At 39.4% G+C, this 24,388-nt stretch overlaps 1 protein-coding gene across 2 annotated transcripts in view; it reads left to right on the forward strand.

Annotated features, from left to right (window-relative positions):
• The window catches only part of RNF145 (ring finger protein 145), a 47,382-nt gene that overhangs the window by 1,125 nt on the left and 21,869 nt on the right, over positions 1 to 24,388 (forward strand). For both annotated transcript variants that reach the window (XM_021530719.3, XM_021530720.3), the window contains exons 2-3: positions 8,021 to 8,234; positions 16,855 to 16,963. In XM_021530719.3, the coding sequence (XP_021386394.1) occupies positions 8,051 to 8,234; positions 16,855 to 16,963 (293 nt within the window). In that variant the 5' untranslated portion in view covers positions 8,021 to 8,050. The remainder of the gene's footprint in view (positions 1 to 8,020; positions 8,235 to 16,854; positions 16,964 to 24,388) is intronic.

Below are 24,388 nucleotides of genomic sequence, written 5' to 3' on the forward strand. Positions count from 1 at the left end.
ATGGGCAAAATATACCAAAGAAAAGTGAGATTTGTGTAATATGTTTGACTCATAAATATTAGCCATTTGTGATCTCATTCAGATTCTTTTGAAATCTGTAGGTGTTGCGGTATTTATTTCTTACGCAGTTTTTAGTAGAGGAGTTTCTGTTAACTTGTGTTTCAGACTTGGATACTTTCACATATATTTTAGTTAGGGTTTGTCTGTGTTTGTAATGTGTCTGTAGAGGTAAAACTTGGGAGGAGAAGAAGGAAATAATTCTTAATTACTTTTTGATCATTCTTGTAGGATTAATGAAGATAGATTTAAATATGGAAAAAAATACTTTGGTTAGGCGGGTGCTCTAAGCTATTGCACCCTGTGACTTCGCTTTATCTGTAACCTTGGCTTTTTTTTGCTGGTTATCTTAGATAGCAGGGGGTGTGTGCATAAGAAACTGTATCTTTTTTGTTTCTAGTACCCTTTAATAACTGGTAATCAACTCTTGTTTTTGAGTCATAATATCACTAAAGTGTTTAATTAATTCCTGAACTGATTAGCATTAGGAAATGGTTGTCTTTGTGGCCACCGTGACATAGAAGGTTCATCAGAAACCTTACAGAGCAATATAAAACAGCTGCTCATCCAAACCAAGGATTCGTTTTGTTTACATCAGCCTTGAGGAGCTGTTAGAGCCACTTGGTTCTGCCAGAGACATGAACTGAGCAAGTTCGTTGGAAGAAATACTGGGGAATTCCTTCTTCTAGGAGAGGATGGGCAGAGGTTGGAGCCCTTGGTGCAGAGGCAGAAGGGCACATCATGTCCCTGAGCGCTGAACCATGGGTGTGTCCTGAAAAACTGTAAGCCTGCTTGGTGTTGGCTCACACAAACCTTCTCCGAGCTGTTTGCTAAACTTGGGTCGGTTTCCTCCTCTTCAAACAGTGCAGATGGCTCCTCTTCCCCTCCTCTGGAACCCATGTGGTGATTTACTCTTCCGAATCCATTTTTAGCTCCAAATACACCTGGCAGTGTTTGATGTGGTTAGAGTGGACAGTTCACCATCGTTATGCTTTTTAAGTGTATATTCAAGTCCAGTGCCTCATTGTGATTCAGGCATCTGTACCTGTTTCCCTGCCTTTCCAGCATCTCTCATTTCAGAGAGGCCCTGCTGCTCTGTAATTAGTAGCATACTTGGGAGGAACACTCAGAAGTGGGTACTTCATCTTGAGGAGCTTTTCTGGAAGAATTCTTCGGTTGCGTATATTGAGTTTGAGCATGTTTTAAAGGGAACTTTTCTGGCTATTTCCACTGTGCAGTTGATATTTCTGACAGGCGAGTCTGGTGCTGCAGGAAGCTGAGCTGCCTATTTCACAGGCCTCGAAGCTTTATTTACATGATTCCAAAAACAGATAAGGCAGCAGCAGTGATGGAAACTATCAGTGCTGACCTAAAGAAATCTTAAAAGTCTTATTTTCTATGTTAAATTCTTACCAGTTTGGTAGCTAGTTATTGTTGTTGCAGGTTCTAAACATAGGCTGTGTCTGAAATGGCTAAAAACTGTCTGAGCAACTGTGGAGGATGAAATATATTTCATCCTGTCGCGTGGCTTCATCTTGGTAAGACATTTGGGTTGCAGGGTTTTTTGTGAGCTTTGCCTGTGTGTCTGGGGTCTGGGATGGGATGTCACTGCATCATCTTGGGCTCTCATTAATGCTCAGTGTGCAGCTCCTCTGGGTATTCTCTCCTCTGCAGAGGCGCTTTGGGATTGCTGCCCAGATTTTCTCAGAATGTGCTGATACAAATGTGGTTAGGCAGGCTTGTAGGTGTGGGCTTGCAAACACGGGCTGTGATGGCAAAAAAAAGTGCTGAATAACTGGTTAATAAACCAAACCTTGAACTGGTGAGAAACTGGGGAGCCAGAACAGACCTTGGAGCAGTTTGGTTTGTTGAGTCAACCTAGATTTTCTTCTGAAGATTTTAATTAAAGATATTATTAATTATATTTTAATTTTAATGAATTAGCTTGCTGTCTTTCAGATGCCCAGCTAAGCTGTGATCTCAAAACCAAGCAGCCCCTCTTAGTGTGACTGGGTTTGAACTGATCGTGTGCAGGCAGAGTGTAGATCCCATAGGAATCCACAGAAGAAAGGATTTTGCTGCATACCTGGTGGATTTGTTAACATGTGTTATTCCCCGAGTTCAGTTCCTTTGTCTTACCTGTTCATTATGAAAAATAAAAGCCATAGGAGGATGTTTTACAGGCTACCCATAAATAATATAATGCACTTGCTATATAATTGAGAGTGGGCTGAAACTGTTAATAGTGTATAAATGTACTTGAGAAATAAATCTTTAAGGAAAACTTTATCTTCACAGCTCTGTGATACGTATCTTCATTTCCTGGGTTGGTTTTCTTTCCCTTCATATAACATTTGCTGGAAATAATGAAAGTTGGAAATGTAGATTTTTTTATTCTTTGCAATTAACCTTCTGTGGTTGCTTTTGTCCATTTTTAATATGCCTTTAATGTGAATTCATGTTCACTGAAGTCCCTGTGAACAGAGAAGAGTTTGACCTAATTTATTTTGCAGTAACATTTGCTTTTGCAAAACACGTGCTGTATTTGTTTGGAATGGTTAACCTTAGCTGTGCCACAGTTCACAAGTGAATGAGTCTTGGATGAGTAGGAATGTAGGAATTACTGTGTTTTCTAGGCAGAAATACCAGTTCTTCAGGCACACCACTGCAGCAGCTATAGAGAGATCCATATCGTTAGACCAGATAGGGGAAAAAAGGGGAAAAAAAAGTTGTTTGTTCTTGTCAACTGCTTACACAGCAAGTTCAAGCTGTGTGTTTGCTGACTGACTCTCTAAACCTTTAAATGGAAGGCTAAATACTCTCTGGTTATTATTTGAAATTCCTGAACTACTCCAGTGATCTAGGAGTGAGCATTACTGGCAGCAGTGACTGGGTGCCAGTGCCGGTGTTGCTGTGCACGTCTGCAGTGTTCTGGGGCTTTGTTCCTGCTCTGGTATCTCGCTGGATCTGCCCTTCTCAGCAGAAATCTTTGATTGCTGTCTTGTTAGCCAGTTTAAATTGTACGGGAGCGAGGCAGTCTTTTCCTTTCCTTGGCACTGTCTCTGAGGGAGAGAGCCTTTTTGATGGATTGGTGACTCACGTACTCCGAGTTCTAGGTTTGTTTTTGTTTTTCTACAGAATCACACAGGGAGATTCTTTTCTAAGTGCATATTTGATAAACCTTTTTGTCCTGTTCCTTCCCTTTGCTTCCCTTTGTTCTCTTCCTCCCAAACTGATGATAGAAGGATCTGAGTCTTTGAAGAATGGAATTCTTCTATAATTCAAATTCTTTTTGCTCCTCAGACCAGGACAGGTGTAAAGAAGGGAGTGAGTGGGCGGAACCAAGCTGATGGATCTAATTTTAGTTGTTGGACTGGGACACTGAACTTTTCTACAGCTACAGATGGAGTTGTGGTTTGTATTTTGTTTGGGTTTATTTTTTAAATATTTTTTCCTTTTCAAAGCCTGTCTAGCCAAGTTTAACTCGAAGGAAAACAAAAGGTTTTCCTGATGATATTTTTAGTTTCAGAATCTATTACTGGAAAATAATCTAACGTGGAAACTAAACTAAAGACCAGAATCCACTTGTTAATGGATGTATCCAGAGTAACTAGAGTTTCATAGATGTGAGAAACAGAAGTAGAAATTCTCTCTTTTGGAGTTTAGTCAATCTTGCCAAGTATTTTAGGTTGTGATGCTGTAGCAGAATGAGCATCTTGTTCACATATGTGAGGCTGAATGTTGCAGGATCAAGTCTGGTTTTGAGGTTCTCATTTGTCTGGAATTACTTTCTGTGGTGATTTTTGGTAGTAATAATCTTGGAATAATTTATGTTCGCAGGTATTCCAGTTTATTTCTGTAACTATTAAGTAACTTTACGATTAATGCTTACCTAAATGTATAGACTTTTCACTGTTAATGTAATTTTGTACCTGCTTGGATAAATGGGTGCAGATTTTTGCTGCCCCTTGTGCTGCTTTACCAGGGCATATTTTCTGCCTGTGATGTGATGGATTTGTATTTATGTTGGTGCAGAAGCAACAGTTACACTGGTTTAAGTGGCAGAATTCACAGCTTCAGCTGAAATAGCAAAATTTTGTTGTGATAAAACTTCAGAAAAAAAATTCTGTGAAAGGTAAAATGTGTGTTATCTTTGAGAGGATACGTGCCGTGTGATCACACTCAAGATGGTCTGTTCTGCTGATGGAATGAGCTGGGATAAACTTGAAGGAATTTTTTCTCTTTTTTTTAACTGATTTTTGCCAACTCTACTGTTTTCTTTAAGGCTAACCAGAAATATGCTATTGCCAAAATGGGTGTGCCAGGGGAGGGAGGGATTTTTGAAATATAATTGTTATAAAACAAAAATGAACAATCCATGTTCCATGAACAATCAGTTATAATGGGAATTTTTTAAAAGGTTATTTTTGCCAAATAACACAGCTTAAGATGTGAAATCTAAAGTTCTTGGTCTTGGCTTTTGGTGGAATTCAGTTAATTTTAGTAGTTGGTGCAGTGCTGTTTTGGATTTAGTACGAGAGTAATGTTGATGGCACACCAATGGTTTAGTTGGTGCCAAGCAGTGCTTACTCTAAATCAAGGACTTTTGAGTTTCCTGTGCTCTGACAGTGAGCAGGTGCACAAGGAGCTGGGGGAACTGGGCAAAGGGATATTCCACAGCACAGAACCTCATGCCCAGAGTACAAACAGGGGGAGCTGGCTGGGAGACAGAGATTGATGCTCAGGGACTGGGTGGGCATTGGTCAGTGGGTGGTGAGCAACTGCACTGTGGCACTGGTTTCTCTTGGGTTTTAGTCGTCTCTTTTTTCCATCCTTTTTTTTGGTTATTATCTGCCATTCACCACAGTTAATATTACTATTCTATCATAGTTTTATTTATTAAAGTGTTCTTATTTCAATGCAAGGTTTTACCTTTTTTTTTTTTTTCACTTCTCTCCGTCCTACTGGGAGGGGTGATGGTGATCAAGTGACTGTGTGATATTATCCCAGCAGGGGTTAAACCATGACAGTCTTCCTGAGATTGTTCCTTTTCTTACTCTAAATTGGAACAGAAAGATGTTTGAAATCATGGGAAAAATTTTTGAAACACAAACAAGTGGCTCCCCAGTCTATGTTTTGGCTTTGTACAACAAGTGACCCATTTTTTCTCCTAACGTCTGAGCATCCAGCAACTCCTGTCATCATCATTTATCTAAAGGTTTTAGAGGTTTAATGTTGTGGTTGGTTTTTTGTTTGTTTTTAAACCAATCAAAATAATGTATTGTGAGAGCTCTTTATAATATAATGAGCTTAGAGCAATGGACTTTGCTTGCCTTTATTTCGTTCTGTTAGAACTTGGCAGCCATTACAACTGAGCCTTTATTTAACACATCCGCATTTCTAGTGGAGTTAATTTTAAAGGGTTTCTTAGTAGTGTTGGGCTTTTTTGTCACTCAGGGACAGAGGATGCTGTGGAGTTGCAGTGACTGCTCCTCAGCACTTCCGTTGCGACATGATGTGGTTTTCAAAGTTTGTGTTGCTTTTGTTTTAGCAGCATTTGAAATTTAATTATTCTCTTACATAATCTAAATGCTGCACTTTTTAGTTTGCTATGATTCGAGTATGTGTGAATGAGTTTGGGAGGCAGAGTTTTTCAACTTAATTTGGATGTGCTGACCCTCAAGTTAACTTTCAGCATTAAGTTGTCCACGTAATTCTCTTTTTGGAGTAATTAAGGAAAGTGAAGGCTCAAGTGAAAGTTACCTTCTTGTCATACACGTTTGGTTGTTGTTGATGACTGAAAAAGGTTTGACAGTTTTGAGAATGTAATTTGATATCTGGCACTTGTTGGCATTTTACTTGGGTATTTTTATAACAGAATGAAAACCTGTCAGTTCCTGCTCATCCCTGTCCCTATATCCTGATCTACTTGGAAAAGGAACCTAGTAAAAAAACAGGGGGCAGGCTAATTTTAGGGTTTTGATTAAATGTATGGACTTGACAAACCCATAGATTTTTGAAAATTCTGGGACATTTAAAATAATTTGATATGAATTATTTGAGCGTATAATTTTTGTATCTTTGTATACAACCTATGTGACTCCCAACTTCTGCTTCTACAATACTATTGCTTTAAACTCAGTCTTTTATTCACACAAAATGTTAAATGCTCTGATTCTGTAGTAGCTGCTTGGGTGGTAGTTTTGGTTGTTCATTATAGATTTTTGTAATCTTCTGGCTGACCTTTTAATCTGCTTTGGGCAGCTCTGTGAAATGCTGGTGGTGTGTGGGGTGCCTGATGTGGTTGGAAGGCACTTCCTGTGCAAGGGGAAGTATGTACTCCCCTTGGGGTTTGTAGAGCTGTTGCAAGAGCTCTCTACAAAGTGCCAGCATTTACATAACTTGAAAAATCAGACTATGGGCTAGACAATGGCAAGCAACAGCCCTGCAACCTGTGGTTTATTGAGCCACATCTCAGTTTTGATCTTTCCTGACTCCTTGAGCTGAATTAATTTTATGTCATCGTAGCTCGAGAAGTGTAAGCATGGCTGAAGGTGTGATATGAACAGTTTGCAGTGTCATCTAGGCCATGGCAACACAAATAAAACCTCACACGAGGCTTGTGTGTAAGTGAGAGCTCTTGGGTTTTTTTTTGGTTCTTTGGGTTGTGTTTTTGTTCTTAATGTATATTTGCATGGTTTCACTTCCTGCTGGACTTCCGCGTTGGCTTGATGTATAGAGTTTGCACAGCTGCAAAAATTTTATAACTTACACAAGGACAATCTTAATAAAGTCCCGTTAAACTTTATTTAAGTGTAGTTCAAATGCAGGTTTTTCCATTTCTTTGCTCAGGCTGCAGTTCTTTTCAATTGTCCCCCTAATAATTGGGATTGGAAGCCTTTTCTTTAGTCTGACCTCATTGGGGGGCTGATTGTGCTGCAGGTGATTCTACTTTGAGTGGCTTCTTGTGGATAAAAACTTGCTGGATCATCCTCATCTTCAGCTGCACTTCCCTAATGCAGCCTGCAATGAATCATGTTCAAGGGATGGGCAGGTGGTGAATGGTGAAACCAGCACATTTAATTTAGGAACAACTATCAGGATGTCAAACTGTACCTTTTGCTCTTTAAAATTATTTTATTGGTGGCTTTTGAGATGCTGTTGTGGGCCAGCTGTTTTTTTAAAAAAAAGTGCCATGTTTTGTTGTGTCATCTATCTTACCTGATGGCAAACTCCAAATTTAAATTACCTTCTAGTATTCAGGAGTGAGGATATGTCTTTTGTTTGTGTGATTCTTTGTGGTGAATTACATAGAAATCAGTAGAATTAGTAGCATTATTGGTCCTAATCTTCAAAACAAACAGCCCTCAAATTCTATAAATAAATTTGTAGAAGTTAATGAAGGCTGTAAATGATTTTTTAAAGCTTTTAGGTATTTTAAAATTATTTATTGCAATTTGCATTGAGGAAGTGAATCCAAAATATTTAAAGACCTGCCTTAATTGGTGATTATTTAATTTGAGAGACACAGAAATAGTGCTAAGCTAGATGGATGTAGTGTCTGAATTTTGTTGGAGTTTAGTTTCTAAAGTATACAGAGTATTGCATTCTAATGCTGTTCATGTCAATGTTTATGTAGTACCTACTACACTGGGGTCTTTCGCTGAGATCTCAGATGTTAAATGAGTGTAAATAAGAACGGTGCACACCCTTGGACCATTTTCATGTCATTAACCTGCCCTCCCCCTATTTTACAGTGTCACCATGGAAAAAACTGCTAGCAAATTGACCTTTATATAGCCAAAATAGAAGCTGTCCTGTCTGGATTTGGGTTTAGCTCAGTTGATTCATTCAGCCGTTTGTGGCCACACAGGAAGCCCCATTCATACGCTCACAAAGCCTAATGGCTGTTTGTACAGTGGGATTGATCTGATTACTCTTCTCTCTCTTGTGCTATTTACAGTCTGCTGCCAATTCACAGAAAGGGAAGAGAATGGCTGCAAAGGAGAAGTTGGAGGCAGTATTAAACGTGGCCCTAAGGGTCCCCAGCATCATGCTGTTGGATGTCTTGTACAGATGGGATGTCAGCTCATTCTTCCAGCAGATCCAAAGAAGTAGCCTGCACAACAACCCTCTCTTCCAGTACAAGTACTTGGCCCTTAATATGCATTATGTGGGTAAGTATAGATCTACTCAAGAGAAAATACTACTTTACTAAATGCCTTTTGGCTTGCTACAAGAATTTGAAGAATTTAGTAATAGCATGTTAATATATTGAATACAAAGAATAACATGACAATGCATTCATTACAGTCCTGCCTAAGGGACAGTTTATGTTAGCAGGAAATAAATCCTGCCCAGGGTTTTTACTGATTGTTGTTGTTTAGCCTTTACAAGTAGACCTGGTGTTTGGAAACACAATTGATGTCCTGAAGGAAGAACACAGGGACTTTGGCTGGTGTCTGATGAGGAAACTGCTGTGAAATGCTATGCAGACAAGAAGTATAGAAACTTAACATTAAACAAGAGACTAGAGAAAATGTAGCCTGCTTTGGACTGACCACAGCACTAGAAATTTAGTTATCTCTGCTGCACCATTTTGGCTCTTCAGTTTACACCCTTATGAACCATCTCTTTGCCGTGAGTGGATTTGTGCAGGTAACCAGTCCTTGTGTGCAGATAAATGGACAAAATTACTAACTCGGTTCAGGCAGCTGAGGTGTGAACCTTGGCCTGCAAGTCTAGCTCTGGAATGCCAGATGTCTGTTTTTAGGAGATGAAAGGATTGGTGTGCTGAGACCTGCTCTCCAGGTGAGAATGTGATTCATCTGCACATGGGGCAAATTAGGGATTGGATTCGGGCAGTTGAGGTTGATCTCTGGTGAGCACCTGCCTGAGCACTGCCTGGCTTGGAGAGAAAGGGCTAGCATGTAATATAACCACTCTGGAGTGTTTCTTCCTTGTAGATGGTTTTGGAAGATAAATATGTACTGCAGTCAGCTAAAGGAAGCACACTTTACTTAAGCAGTTAGGAAACTGGGCTTTTGAAGGAGCATGTCCCGACATTAATCCTGATGCATAAGTGTTAGAATGAGGCTTCCCTTTTTTTGTAATGTCTGTTGTCTGGAAATCATTTACTGCACTAAAAGTGTGTGCAGCTTTCTTTGTAATGGCTCCACTATACTCATGCTGAGATGACAGTGTGCTTGCAGTACAGAACATTGGTTCCCTTTTTTCTTTGTCTGTGGGAGAGGACAGCTCTGTTTGGAGCTGGTGAATGTAACACAGGACTGTGGTGGCCTGTACCTAGAGCTGGCTTGCTCCTGCATTTGTGTGCACATACAAAGCTTTTAGGAATAACTTTATCAGGTCAGGTTCTAATGCAGAATTAAAAGCTGTGCAGTAGGTTTTCAAGATGGCAGTGGGTAATTTCCAGCTATGACAAAGCCCTTAATAGCCAATTGATAATCTTTGCCTTGTTAAAATATGTGAGATACACCAATAAAAGACACTGCAGAGGGGGTGGGCATTGTTACCAAAGAATTTCTCATCTGGTTGCTATTTTTTGGACTAAACCAGTGGAATCTAACTTTTTGCTCCTTGTACAAGGGGTACTTTTTGTCCTGGTGCACAATCACTCAGCAGTTCTTTTACTTCTTGCTTTTATGACATCTAATGTAAGCACTTTGATTTCTCCAACTGGTGATTGCTGAGCAAGAAGAGCTTCTAAATTGTCAAACAAGGTGCTTGTTTTAAAGGATTTTCAGACAATTCTTAGTGACAAAACTTTTCACGTAAAGTTTCATTTCCGTGATTGTTGCGGATTTAAGCTGTGTCAGGGTGAAGCTGGGCTAAATCAATTTACATGCCTCCATGACATATTATAGATTTAGTTGCATTGCTTTAGATTATAACATTAATTAAGATGATGTATCAAAATATATAAATTGGATTTGTAGGGAAAACGAAGTACTTTTCCACCAGTTTGGAGAATTGAGCTTCTTTGAAGATACATTGGGGGAAATTAATTGCCAGCATATAATTTAAACAACAATTCACCGTGGATGCGTTTCAACATGCTAATCTACTTTATTTAGGAAAAAAAATCCTCTATTCATATTTGCAGTTAGGAAACATTATCAGCAAATGCAGTGGCAGCTTTGCAATATCAAACAATCACAATTTCTTCCACAAGTCAGTATCTTGTAGTGCTATATATAGTGCTATGTAAGTACTTCCAGCAGCTGAGGAAATTGCGTGCATCTATCTCAGGCAGATGCTCAAGGAGCAATTCGATTAGAGAGCCCTAAAAATTAATAAACTCTACCAATCTTTATATAGTGAACCTTTTCCTGGAACTAAGGAGACAGAATTGGAAAATTGTTCAAAACTGGGGGTTACCAGGAGAGTATTTTCTGTTTCAATGTAACAAGTAAAATTATGTGTGTCCTATGTGATTCCCATTCCAGTTAACAGTACTGTGGGTATAATAAAAGCTTCTGAAATGCACTTTGTTCTTTGAAAAAACTTTTGCTTTTCCTATCTTTCCATGAAACAGCCCTTATCTGCTCAAGCAAAGGAAAATACTCAGTCTTGATAACCACTCAACCACAATTTCACCTGCATGAAATTTAACTAAATATGCACAGAGCAGTGCAAACAGCAGAGATAAATTTCTGGTTAGAATTGGTGAAACCTCTGTGTAGGGTAGATTAGGGCTTATTGCCAGACTACTCCATTTTCTTCTGCACTGTAGAGTAGCTGTGAGAAAACAGACACTCCTTTTTTGTGTTCTTTTGGTGGAGAAGGTGGAAAAAAGTTGAAACCACATAATTTCCTCCTCTGAAGAAGGGCAAAGCAATGCTGTTTGTGCCAACTGGTAAATACTCTGAGCTAGATGGAAAGAGTCATGAGCTTAACCTATAATCAGAATCAGGGTTGGAATTTAAGTCACTGTCATGGGTGAGGCACAGAATTGCACAAAATACAGGGTTTTCTTACTCAAGAGTAAAAATAGAGCAGTTTTCTATCTTAAACTGTATTCTTTGTCATTACAAAAAATAAAAATAAATTCTCAGGGAAAAAAATGTATTTAAATATTTGGAATAAGTATAAGGTGTGTCATCTTTCACAACCCTGCTTGTAATAACAGTTTCTTGAACTGCATGGTTAATACCTTAATCTCTTGGTCACATCACTTGATAGGTGTGAACTGCTTGTAATGAATGCTGCTTTTATGAGGGGGGCTTGAGGGAGGAGAAACCTGCTGGACTTCCTGCCCTTGTGTGCTGATTGTACCCTTTGGTCTGCCCACTTCTTTAAGCTCTTGTGCTTTACGTAGAAGATCTTTTATTTAGATTTCTTTTTTTATGTTGCCTTTTAAGGGGAAAGGTATTCTACTCTGGTACAAACACTCTAAGAAGTGTCAAATGAAGTTTCAGTGTGAGAAGAAATGAGTTGGTTCATTACAGAAACAAAACTCCTAAAATTGCAAGAAGAGGATGCATGACTTAAATGTGTAAATACAGTTACTGCATACAAAGATGAGGTCCTGCTTAGAATCAGCATCTCTGGCTTTGCTGCCTTATGTCTTCTGTCTTTCTCCTGCCAGCAGCACTTAGATAAATGGCTAGTAGAACTATTTTCTGAGTGTTACTATTTAATTTTAAGCTATTTTTAATCAAGTGCAATTTGATGACATGGACTTGGTCTTTATTTCTTAAAATAATTACTTGTTACGTCTTCTCATTCTCTTCTTGGATAAAATGCAGCATATGCTGCAGTTGATAGGACACAGGAGGAGGTAGAGAGTGTGCCATGCTCAAGCTCCAGCACAGTTTGTTTATTTTCTGACTCAAGATTCCTCTACTGCTCCCTAAATATTGTAGGTTTTCCTAAGCAGCTTTCTCAGCATATGGATACTTTCAGGTAGCTTTTCTGTATAAAGCTGATGTCTCTTTTTTGGAAACCCACATCACTACTTTTTTTTTTTTTTTTTAAAGGAGTTACTAGCAGCATTTGTGAAAGGAGGTGCTTAAAATTTTTGATTCTGAATACCAGTCTCATGACAGCCTTGCAGCTTGTCTTAGAGATTCATAAAGAGCCTCTGAATCATATGGCAGAGCTAGAATCAAAAGTCCATTTTATTTGTTCAGAGAATACTGCAAATCTCTGTAAAGAATTCAGTTTCTTGGATTATTTATACTTAGACTACCCAATCTGTTATGTATTTAAATATTGAAGAAACAGCTGTTGATGGCAGTACCCCAATAATGAATAAATTGTTTTGTTGGCATTACTTTCACCAAGATGTGCAGATGTTGATAACAAGATTTCTGATCTCTGTTATAGTTGTTCTGAGCCATGACTGAATAAATGCCAATTTCCATATGTGCAAGTATGTTTAGATGTGTGCTTTCTCAAATTTGAACTAATTTTCTGGCATTTTCTGGAGGACAGGTATGTAAAAGTATACATTTAAAAAATCCTCTCTTCAGATGGATGATTTAGACATTGACAATTTATGAAATCTCTGTGCCAATTGCAGTGTAACCAGTCTGGTGATCCTGAGAATTAGACACACTGAAAATAAAGGTGCCAGTTGTTCTGTAGTGCTTTTGCCATCTCAAATGCAGGCTTTCAGAGGTATGTCCTGTTCTATTGGCACTTGCATGTAGTGGCCAGATATTTGTCTGAACAAACTGAAATGAGGACAGTCAAGGATTAGGCTGAAGTGCAGTGACTAACTCAGAGTGCACTGATCCCTCTTTGAGGCAGGAGAGCTGGGTATTGGGATTCAGTCTGTGGCTCATGACTTGCTGCTTCCCAGCAAGTTGCTTTGCAAATCATGGACCCTTTACCCTCACAGGATATGGGAAAATGGAAAAGTAGAGCCTCTAAATTAATTTCCTGATAGAATCCAAGGACTTGTACTCCTACTTTCTGGCACTCTAAGAGTTGGTGTGGCCTTATTAAGAAATGTTATGAGCTCTCTGATGTGCAAAGTTCTCATTTTTAGACTAAATGTGCAGGAAACTGTGAGTGATAATATGAAATGGACACAAGGGATCTGTAATCATGCAAATGAGCACTAAAGTGCTTCATAAAGAGGATGAGTTGTGACTTTGATCATGTTCCAGAAGCCTCCATTGTGTGCAGTCAATAAACCTCAGACACCTGAGTCGGCAAAGAGGTAATTCTGGTAAGAGAAGCTGGGAACACCTTGGTGCTGCCTAAGTGGAGAGATTGCTGAAAGGCAGTCTGTGAGCTGCTCTCACTGAACAATGAGCACTGCACAGCCAGAGGTTTTCATTGAGCTAAATCAACAGGTTGTAAATGAGGTCACGAACTGGTTAATACACCAATGTTCTTGTCTAGCAGTGTTTAACTTTGCTTTTCTGCTTAGGATGATTTTCACAGTTTATTTTCTCCAGTGGAGCCTAAACCTGTACCATCTTGCATGAGAGGCAGTGGAAGTTCTCTGCTTCCTTGTGCTCCTGAATAGGAGCTGAGTGGGGGATTTGTGTATTTTTAAGGATGGCAGAATGTGTCTGCTGTAATGCTCCTTACAGCTGGAGGCATAAAGATGCAAGTCTCTTTCTTGGTGTTGTGGCACTAGGGTACCCTGACTGCACTCAGGAAAGATTATTCTGTCTTTATCTTTTTTGTTTATCGTTTTTAATGTGTGTTAGAACCATTCCTTTACTGGGGCAGGAATCGGGCTTCCCTGAGCCTGCTGCTTGCTTTTCACAGAAATGTACGTGGTGAGTCAAAAGGGACAATGCAGCAAGTCCCAAGAGCAAAAATAGCACAGCCCAAATCAAAGTGCTCACTGTTGACACAGAGCTCAAAAACTCCATTTGGATGGAAGTGAGTGTTAGTTATCGTTAACCCCTGCTCAGAGGTTACCCAGTAAGATTACTGCTTCTCAAACTGTAATCCTTGTGTGTGGGGACTCTCTCCAAAGGGATAAATGTTCTCAGCATCGTGTTTTCTTCTGGCAGAGGAGGTGCAAATGAAAACAGAATGTAATGGTTTAGATGAGAAAGCTACTGTGAGAAACATAATTTCCTGGTCCTTTTTTTTTTTTTTTTTTTTTTTTGAAGTGGAATCTTATTTACATTGTACACTAATTACTTCATTTGTCTGTATGAGAACAAAGGGAATAGAATATTATTGCAAGTATGTCTGAATTTGGGTTTGTCATCCTATTCTTCTGCAATCAGATGGGTTGGTAAAGAATTATTTGGCTTCGTTTTTTTTTTTTTTTTTTTTTTTTTTTTTTTTTTTTTTTTTTTGGCAGAAGCTTTGTTGATAAAAAATGGGGTTGGTGCCACTTTGGGAATAGGGCCTCTGCAGCAAAAATGCAAATATTGCAGTATGAAGTATGCTGAAATCTCCCTCTTAACCAAGTCACAAGAGGAAATTGTAAATAAGATTGAATGGGAACTACTTTAAATGTCTGTTGCTCTCCCCCTCTTCCAAGTCTAACAATTAAACCAAACGGCTGCCTCAAAGTGAACATTTATATTCCAGCCCAAACTCCTGAGCAGTGGAGTTCACTGCTGAAACTTCTGCAGTAACCTTGGCTGTCTCGTGCTGCTTCCCTGCACAGATCTGAGCATCTGTGCAGAGTGGAAGCCTGCTGGTTAGAAGGCACTGTGACAGCACTTGCTTCATCTTTTAATTTAGCCTTTTATTTTTTTTCCCACTCCCTCATTGTATCTCGAAGGATCTTAAGTATTTTGATTAAATTTGTGATCATATAGAAAAGAATGAACTTTAGTGAAATCTAAAATCCTTCCATGTATTACATCTTTGTTACTGCCCTCTAAAAAGTGTTACTTTTACAGAAATGATCCTGCCATTGCTCAGGTACATCATCACATGGCCAAGGAGCAGACTTTTTTGTGATAGAATAAGGTAAAGATGACAGAGCTTAAATACAGATACAGTAAACAGGTATTCTGAAACTATTTATAGAGGAATAAAAGACTGCATAATAAACTCAGTTTAGTTCTCCACCTGAAGGTGAGTCACAGGCTACAGAGAGAAGGAAAGGTTTAGAGAGATTTGACTCGTGCTGGAATGCTAGATGGTTGTGGGTTGTTCCTCAGGGAGAATTGTCCCTCACAAGGGAATGCAGGGGTGAATGCAGCAGAGGTGAGATGTAGGAATGAATGCAGATTGTTTGAGAGCTCTGGAGCTGGCTCCTGAGGCTGTGGTGTGGTGCAAGGTAGTGAAATGTCTTCACAGAGACTGCCGAGGAGTTCCTGCTCTTGTCATTTGTGTGGTTTGTAGAAGGCAGGTGGTGAACAGGAAGTCCAGCAAATGCAGGTGTTTGTGAAGAAAACTGATGGTGTAGAACATCTGATGTGCTGTAAGTAGAAGCAAATTATTCTGTATAAAACAGTCGCTAGAAGGAAACTGATGGGAGTGCTGTGTTTCAGTGTGTTTCAGGCCCCTTTCAAAAAGCTCAAAATAAAAATTATTCTGTTCTCCAGGCTGAACAGCCCCAACTCCCCCAGTCTGTCCTCACAGAGAGAGGTGCTCCAGCCCTCTGGTCAAAATTATATTGTACATAATTAGTGACTTGTATGACACTTGATTTTTAATAAAAGATACTGCTGATTATTTCAGCTGTTTAAAAACGGCATCCTGAGACAAATGTGCAACTTGTCACATCCACTTCATGGAGATGACTGAAAAATTATCTTTAATGTTAAATACATAAATGATATACTGATATTTTAGAAAATAGGCTTTGTCTGTCATTGATCCTATAATCTGTCTTACCTGAATTGATCTTTCTCTGCTTGGCATCTTGTGGATCTGTTGTCTTTTCTAGGAACATCATGCAGGATTTTGAAGACCAAACTTGGTCTTGGTAGATTTTTACAGAGGTGGCTTATTGAACATGGCAGATTCTAAGCAGCCTTGAAATACTTCTTCATAAATACTGACTCTGAAATATCTTTTTCAAATACTGGAACATGCTGTGTTCCCCAGCTGGTTTATAGTACCTGGTTGTGCCACTGCTTATGAGTGCTTAATCTAGAGTTGCATTATTACATATATTTCAAAAGCTAAAAATATAAATTAGCTTCAAAGACTATGCCTGATGTTGCTGAATAAATGTATGAATCTTTAAATGTGACATGATTGGTGTGGTTGTGAGGATCAGGATATGTTCTTCTCCAACATTCTTTTCTTAGGGAGTTGTTGGCTGTTGCTGGGTTGTTTTCCTGAATGGATTTCAGTGCCAGGCTCTTGAGCTGACCTTCAGAAAGAGCACAGGTGCACTGCAGTGATGGAGAGAGAGCTTGGAAATAAATATTTGTAAGGGCACCGTGGGCTGAGTTTTTGATCTGCAGCCTGTCTGGAAAGGAGGAGTATGGACATGCACCACTCAGTTATGGAGTGGACTTCAAAGTGCTGCTTTATGTGGGTCTCTGAGTGAGATCCTTATGAAAATAAGGATCAGGGCTCTGCTTGTTGGAGAGGCTGCTGAGCAGCCAGGCTGTGATCTTAAAGAGTAAAGCTGGATCTGCATTGGGTCATTTTCAGCAGCCTCACTAAATGCTAATGAGAAGTGCAGGAACTGCTGGGATAAAAAGCTACAAATCCTAGGCTGTGGCAGGTCTTGTCCTTGATTTATGCAACCCTGATAGCTGAAGTGGGCTTTAATATGACTAATATGGAGTAAAGCTTCTGTGTCCCCATCTTATATTGTGAACATGCTAAGTGTTATTTGGTATTAGTATTTTTTAAAATATCAACTTCTGCTTTTTGTTACAGGTTACATCTTAAGTGTTGTGCTCCTGACTTTACCAAGGCAACACCTGGTTCAGCTTTACCTGTACTTTCTGACTGCACTGCTGCTTTATGCTGGGCACCAAATTTCCAGGTAAGGATAAATGGATTAAATTTTTTAGCTTGTTTTGGGAATTAGAAAAATAACAGTTATTTTGTTAATATTGTCTATAAATGGTTTTGTGGAGGCCTTCTTTCTATGTCAGACACCTAAATATATCTTGCTGTTCTTTGTCTTTGAAAAAGTTTACAGAACTAAATTATGCAGTCAAGTAATTCTTTGAAGTCATTGAAAAAGCACCAGGAATTTTGAGCTACTTGACTGGGGAGTGTAATGCCCACCAATCTAAGGAGAGAAAGCACTTACCACAAGACTAAATGTGAACTCTGATGCAGTAATCTAACTTAGTGGCTCAGCTAAAATGCTTTTAGCACTGGGGTGTTTTACACAGCAGACAGGATGTTACTTTTAGTTTCCTGGCACCTCAGGAGAGAGAGCAAATAGAGATCTGGAATCCAGTAAAAACAAAGTAGTAGTGGAATTTATTCTTAAAATGTATTACACAAATTTTAATTTACAGTGGATGCAGGTGTTTTGGATCTAAAACACAGAGCAGGAGTCTGGAGACCTCCAAGTCAAACAAGACAAAATCAACCATCTTTGTTTGGCCCCAGCTGTGTTGAAAGCCAGTTTAAATTTTCATATTGACACAATGGTTAATTGGAACCAAAGACACTGCCATCACATTAAAGGCTTTGCATGGGAAGTTTTGAAAATATCTATTTGAGCCTGACTTATTTTGGTGCCTGCTGATCGGAAACATTTAAAGATGTGCTTTCAATTGATTTAATGGAAGCTATAGTTTTGTTATTTCCGCATCAAAATTGTTGTTCCAGAGCATTTGCTGGAATGCTTTTCTTGATATGTTGCAGTTCAAGGAAGTGTTAATGAAGGTTTTGTGATGATTTGACATGTCGCTGTTGTGGCTGTCAGAGTTGCAGTTAGTGATTTCCTGAAAAGGATGAGTCTACAAGAGAGGAGTTATAGCCTCTTACTGCCTTAGTAGGAAGGAAAAAAGGATTTATTTGTCATCCTCAGGGGAGTCCTGTGTTGTTATAGATGGAATTTGTGTGTGTTTCTTATAGGGTTAAAGGCTTATTTATTAGAAAAAGCAACCTAAACATTATTTAAGCGTTGAAATAATAAATCTAGTAACAAATGCTCATCAGATGCAGGGCTTTGGTGCAGAACATTTACAACTGGAGGTGTTTATGCTACTTCAGGTCTTTAAATTTTTAGAAGAAAGGGAGGTGTTACATGTTTGATTGATGCATTAAGGGATAGCACTGTGTTTGTTTTTAATACCTTGTTTGTATTTCTGTGTAATAGGAATTCTGACTTCTGTTGCTTTGTGAGGTTTGAGACTTAATAGGCTTTATTGTGACATATTTAGTAAACACTGCTTGGACTGTTCTGTGTGTTCCTACTAAGCTTTCTCTATTTGGTGCTCCTGGAGCGAATTAATAAAGACTTTAATTAAATCTTGCATTAACTAGCACAAAAAATATATTTAATTAAAAGATGTCATGGATTCAAATAGTCCAGCACTATTCCCAAGGAATTTTGCAAGGCAAATGTAGCTGCTGACACTTCTGAGTGAGCTTACCCACTCCCTAGGCATAAGGCTGGTTTGGTTTGGAAGGAAGCACAGTGCAAAGGGCTCTCAGCTGAAGCCTTTGTACAGTCAGGGAAAGGGAATGTGGGGAGTGATACTTGAATTAACCTTACAAAAGAATTTTTAAATCTCATCAGTTTTCATACTGAAAATAGTAAAATGTGACAGACATATCTGTTGGCAGAGCCATTCCTCTTATTGCCAAAGCTATCCAGTTCCAACTTATGTTTCTATTTAGCAGCCTGATCATAACAAGACATACAGTAGTCACATGTGCAAACTGTTTTTCAGTGTTTTTTGTTAGTAATTCTGCTCAGAGATGAAAACTTCAGGGACTTGCTTGCATGCACTACAGTTGGGATGCTATTTAAGACCAGTGAAGAGGTCTTATATTGAGGCCAGTTTGGTTACTGCAAATTATAGAACAAGCCCAGAATCATCTGGCACTTGTGACTCTGCAGTGTCCTGGAAATTGTGAGCTGTTGAAAGACTTCAGCTTTCAGTGCTTTTTTTCCATCCCAGAAATAGCTTGCAGTTCATCTGCAAGTCTGGGAATAAGATCATCTGAATTTTATAGTTAAGCTCTGACTTCAGACTTCCAGGTTTATGTGACCTTGACAAGTCACTTAATTTTTAAATGTTTTGTTTCCTTGCCTGCTGAGCAGAGAATTACCTTAATGTGTAAAGATGGTTTAGATAATATTTGTGAATACTTGGAGCACTGCAGAAGATGCTACATTTGTATGTAGCATGCTAACCTGGTAATTTGGGTGGAAATAACATACCATCTGTTTATGGAAAGAGAAGTCAGCTTTAAAAACCCAAAATCCAATTTAATGAAATCTCTTTGCCTTAGGTTTCCTGCAGAAGTCTCCAATTTCAGGAGAAATTAATTTAATAAGTGAGTGGCACAGTAATAGGAACAGCTTGAGCTGGGTGCCTCCAGACAGGGAACCAGAGCTCACAAATCCTTCCAGTCACTGCAGCCATGCTGCATCCGCTCTTCATGTGCTTTGCAAACACCTCTTGGTCCAGTGGTGGGGTTTGTTCTGGAATCTTCTTTTTCCATGTTGGATTCCTTTTCTGTCTCCAGGTGGGTGTTAGCTGCTTTTATCTGGCTGGGTTGCAGCTTCTGCTGCGTTGTGGCCTCCTTATCTTCCAGTTCACACTGCTCTCAGGGCCCCCCTCCATGTAACTGAGCAGAAGTTCAAGATAAGTTTAACTTTTCTAGGTGGGAGCCTGGAGCTGGTGAAAGTTTGGAGCTTGTGGCTTAAAACTCCAGCATCTTTAGCTACTTCTGCTGAGCAAAGCTACTCAGACAAAAGAATGCAGTTCAAAGAACACAACTAACTAAACTTGATTTACAACAGTCTTGCTTTTTTTATTAAGCACACCTGCTCATGTGTCAGAAAGAGCTCACAAAGTCTTTAAATACAACCCTTAGTCTCACATACAATGTTATTCCAAGCAACAAGCACAATATAAGTGGAGTGAGCAAGTCACCACTGCATGGAGCATCTTAATATAGATTACATTGCTGTTGGTGAGCACCCAAAGAGAGTTTTCCACCATAAATGTCGTGCCTCCTTCTTCACTTCTTCCAAGACTTGATTCTGCACTGAATAGTGACTGGAATTTTTTGTCCATCATTTTGGACACGTTCCAGCAGTTGATGCAGGTCATCAGGTTTTAGTGGTTTCCTCACCAGTGCAGGATTCATTCTGATGGGGATAGGTAGTAAATTTTAGCTTCAGTATAATTGGGCTGTAACCATTGACTGGACATAATAGGAGCTGAATAATTAAAATTGCATCCCACAGTGTTTCTACAGTTAGAAGTAATTGAGTGATTATTTGTCCCTATAGTGATGTTATTTACAAACATAAGATGACAAAGAGTTCTTACACAAACACATCCTTTCCTGACATAGGCAAGTTCAGTTTCAGGGGTTTCTTTGGAATGTATTTCAAGTTACAGACATTTTGTTCAGTATCAAAACAAATGTCTTGAGCTTTGATAGTTTTACTTTCACAAATAAATACTTGTTGTTCTCTAACAACACAACATATGCTGCCATTTGATACTGTTTTGTTGGGCCCATACTCAGCTCTGGCCAGTTCCATTGTGATTCAATCCTAATATTTGGATTGGGTCTGTGGTGTATTCTGATGTGGTGCATTTTGTTGAGACAAAAGCTGTGCATTATATGGACTATATGGGAAATTGGCTGCATACCACCACCGTTGGAATTCTCTTTAAAAATCAGTTGCATTTTCTCAGTTTTTGGTTTTTTTTTTATTATTTCAATGTGTAAGATACACCCTTACCCTTCTCCTATGGTCGTGGCTGCCACAGATTGTATCTACAGTTGTGCTTGGATGCAGCTAAGAGCTAGTGCTGATTTCAGAAATTTGTGGGACCAGCTCCTCCCTGACCTGTGGAGGGCTGGTGGCTAAGCTTACTGTGCTGGGCAGTGAGGCAGTGGTTGATAGTAACTTTTTTCACAGGTTGCATTAACACACATTCTGTTTATTTGAAATCCTGTGTCCAGCCACACCTAGCAGCTGAAATTGAATATTAAATAACAGTAGCAATGGGGCAGTCAGCTTTGGTCTTGCTGATTCTCTCTATTAAAGTTGGATCATGAGCTGCATTGGATTTACAACAAAAAATGAGAGGTACTTCTTTGGGTTTTACAGAATTTTAGGGGCTGTGTTACCCAGCCCCTAACAATCTATGTGAATTAGTTCCTCTTCAGTCCTGTTAACTTTATACCACACTGAACTGTGCACTGATTGTGTACTTAACCATGCAGCTGTGGTCATCTGGGTTAACAGCACCAAGAGTGGTGAGTGAGCTGTCCCACTTCATCTCTTCAGAGTATCAGTTCTTCATAGTGCCATCATTCATTAGCTGGCTGGTTTCTCATCCCTCGTTTGACATGAGACTGGTGTATCCAATTTTCTTTTCCTAAAGCAGCAATGCATTTGTCCAGGGCTTTTATCCTCTAAGCTGAGTCGTAAATAAGTGAGTCTTAATTGATTGAGAGTTCCATGTAGTGGCCAGATTTCCTGGGGCCCCCACCAGCTGTCCCAGTAATATATGGCCATTCCTCCTGGCACAAGGCCACTGTGTGCTCTTTAGATAATTGAGCTGTACCATAAATCTTTTCTCAATTTTGCAATACCTTGGCCAAGGGCATCCCCTTTTCTACATTGAGTTTGTTCCCTGTTACCTGAAAGAATAAAGAAAAAGCAGCAAGAAAGATTGTCAGGGAGACCCTCCTGTGGAGTTAAGAGGTTCAGAGAGGAGTGTAGATGCAGCTGGATCCAGTCTTAGTGTCAGACTTGGCCAACAGTTTGTATCTAAAGGATTAGATTTCAGGGACCTGAACCTGTTTTTACATATGGAGTTGAATCCCCTTTCTGTGTGCACATTACTGTCTGATGAGGCTGTGCAGCTGTGAGTGAGCTGCAGTAGAGGGGGGACTCAAACACACCTTGATACTGAGAGGGACTCAAACCCACTGCAGAACCTTCTCCAAATCTGCCTGGGGAGTTTTAACATTGACCCTTCAATGCCTCCTGCTCCAGAGGTTCTTGGTGAGCTCACTTGATGCCAGCACTTGGGAAACAAGAAGCTGTGAAAGTGGTCTGAGATCCCATCTGGTTTCCTGCAGCAGTTTCCAATTCCAAGAAAAATTAGTTTAATAATGGAGTGACACAGCAGTAGGAACAGCTTGAGCTGGGTGGCTGCAGCCAGGGACTCAGAGCACAGAAATCACGGAGCCTTTGTACCCTCACAGTCAATGCACACATCCCTTGGTCAGTGGTGGGCGGTCTGGGATCTTCTCTCTCCCTGTTGGATTCTTTCTCTGTCTCCAGGTGGGTGTTGGCTGCTTTTATTTGGCTGGGTTGCAGCTTTTGCTGTGATCCAGAGCTCACACTGCTCTCAGGGCCCCACTTCATGTAACTGAGCAGAAGTTCAAGATAAGTTCAGCTTTCCTAGGTGGAGCTTGCTGCTTGTGGCTAAAGACTCCAGCAGCTTCAGCTACTCATGCTAAGGAAAACTACCCAGACAAAAGAATGCCATGTGAAAGAATTCAGTGAAATAAATTAATTTACCACAGTCCTGTTGCTCCTGACAAGGAAGGTGGATGCTGGTTTTATTTTTTTATGTAGTAGCACAAATGTCTTACTTAAAAAAAATCACATTTCTTTTACCCATTTCCAGCAAAAAACAGCTTGGGAAAAATAAGTGATGCAGTTTTGCAGAATAGAAGTGATATGCTTAAACACACTGTTAATGCTAAAACTGGAGTTCAAATCAATATCTTATTTCAGGTTTTGCAGTTTTATTATTATTGTATCCCAGGTGTGTTGAGCCTCACAGAGCTTAAAATGAGAAGGGGGGAGCAAGAGACTGAATTGTTTCTTATGGACAAATTTAAAATACACTTGATTTTAAGGTTTTCTGTAGACATTAGAAACCTATGAGAGTGTGTTTCATGTTGACAGTGGAGATTAATCAGCCAAAGTAAATGTCAGCAATATGAGTCAGGTCAGATAACCACTGTACCTTATGTCAGTCAATTCTAAAGCATATTTTTAGTAATGGAAGACCTTTTTATACTTCAGTAACAACAAAAAAAAAAAGATCACATGTGGAAAAATTATCACCTTTGGAGCAATTTAGTCATGACTGTCTATGGGTACCTGTTAACAGGCCAGCAGTTGGATTAAACGAGACTGTGAATGCATCTGCAGAATGAACAGCAGCCAATCTGAGCTAAGCTTTACTATTAAATCCTAATTTTCCAAAGTAATGTAGTTTCAGTCATTTCATTAACTAGTAAATAATGATTTTAGCATTCTTGTTTTCTTACACTGCTGCAGTAAAGTGAACAATCCTCAAATGTCAAAGCTGGAGATTAATACAGTTTTAATTGATCAAAATTGAGTGCAGGCACTTGCTTTTTTCAGCATCTTGTATGGCACTGCAGCTGTTAGAGGCATCTTCTGATTGGTGTCTGTGCCAAAAGATCCTTGTGTTTGTACTGGTAATAGGAGAATCATTGCTTTCACTTTCCTCATTCAGACATCAGCTAAAAATACTGTTTAAAAAATTTAGGAGATCTTAAAACATTGCTTCTCCAAACTGGTGGGCCTAGAACTCAGTTATAATTGAGAGTTTCTTAGAGAATTCAGCCAAGTGCAGACCTCTGTGCAGATGACTGAATCAGACAACAACAAGAAATGCAGCTCGAAGGAATTTGGGTCATCCCCAAGCACGTTCTGGTGCTGAAGAAGCAACTGTAAGTGCAGCTTTGTTTGTGTCTCTTGGCTAAGTTGTGTAAGGTCATCTTGCTGCACTTGGTATCCTGGATGATTTTATAACCTGCTTCCTAACAAATATAGAAGAAACCTGATGTCTTCACTGCTTTCCTTGCAGCAGCTTAGAAATAGCTGCCCAATGTTTCCACCCAATATCTGAGGATGGAGCATGATTTTGCTAAGACAAAAAGCCATCTCCAGCATCTTGCAAGAGCTGTTATTTTTTTCTCTCTTCTGTAACTGATGGATTATCCTGTTTGTGTTGCTGATGCTTTCAGAAAGTGCTTTCTCCTAGTCCATATGATGTAAATAAATAAAAATAACCCCTCTGCCCACAGGATTACAACCTTATGGATTTTGGAAGGTGGAAAAAAAAGCATTTGTGCTTAGTTATACCTGGAGAACAGAACAATTCTATATACCTAGAATTGTCATTTGAGGTGCCTTTTCAGTCCTCATGTGTTTTTAATTGTAGGTTGCAGTCTAAAGAACTCATTTCAACATACCTCA

Source organism: Lonchura striata, chromosome 15 (assembly GCF_046129695.1).
Source record: "Lonchura striata isolate bLonStr1 chromosome 15, bLonStr1.mat, whole genome shotgun sequence".
In the NCBI taxonomy this organism is placed as follows: Eukaryota; Metazoa; Chordata; class Aves; order Passeriformes; family Estrildidae; genus Lonchura; species Lonchura striata.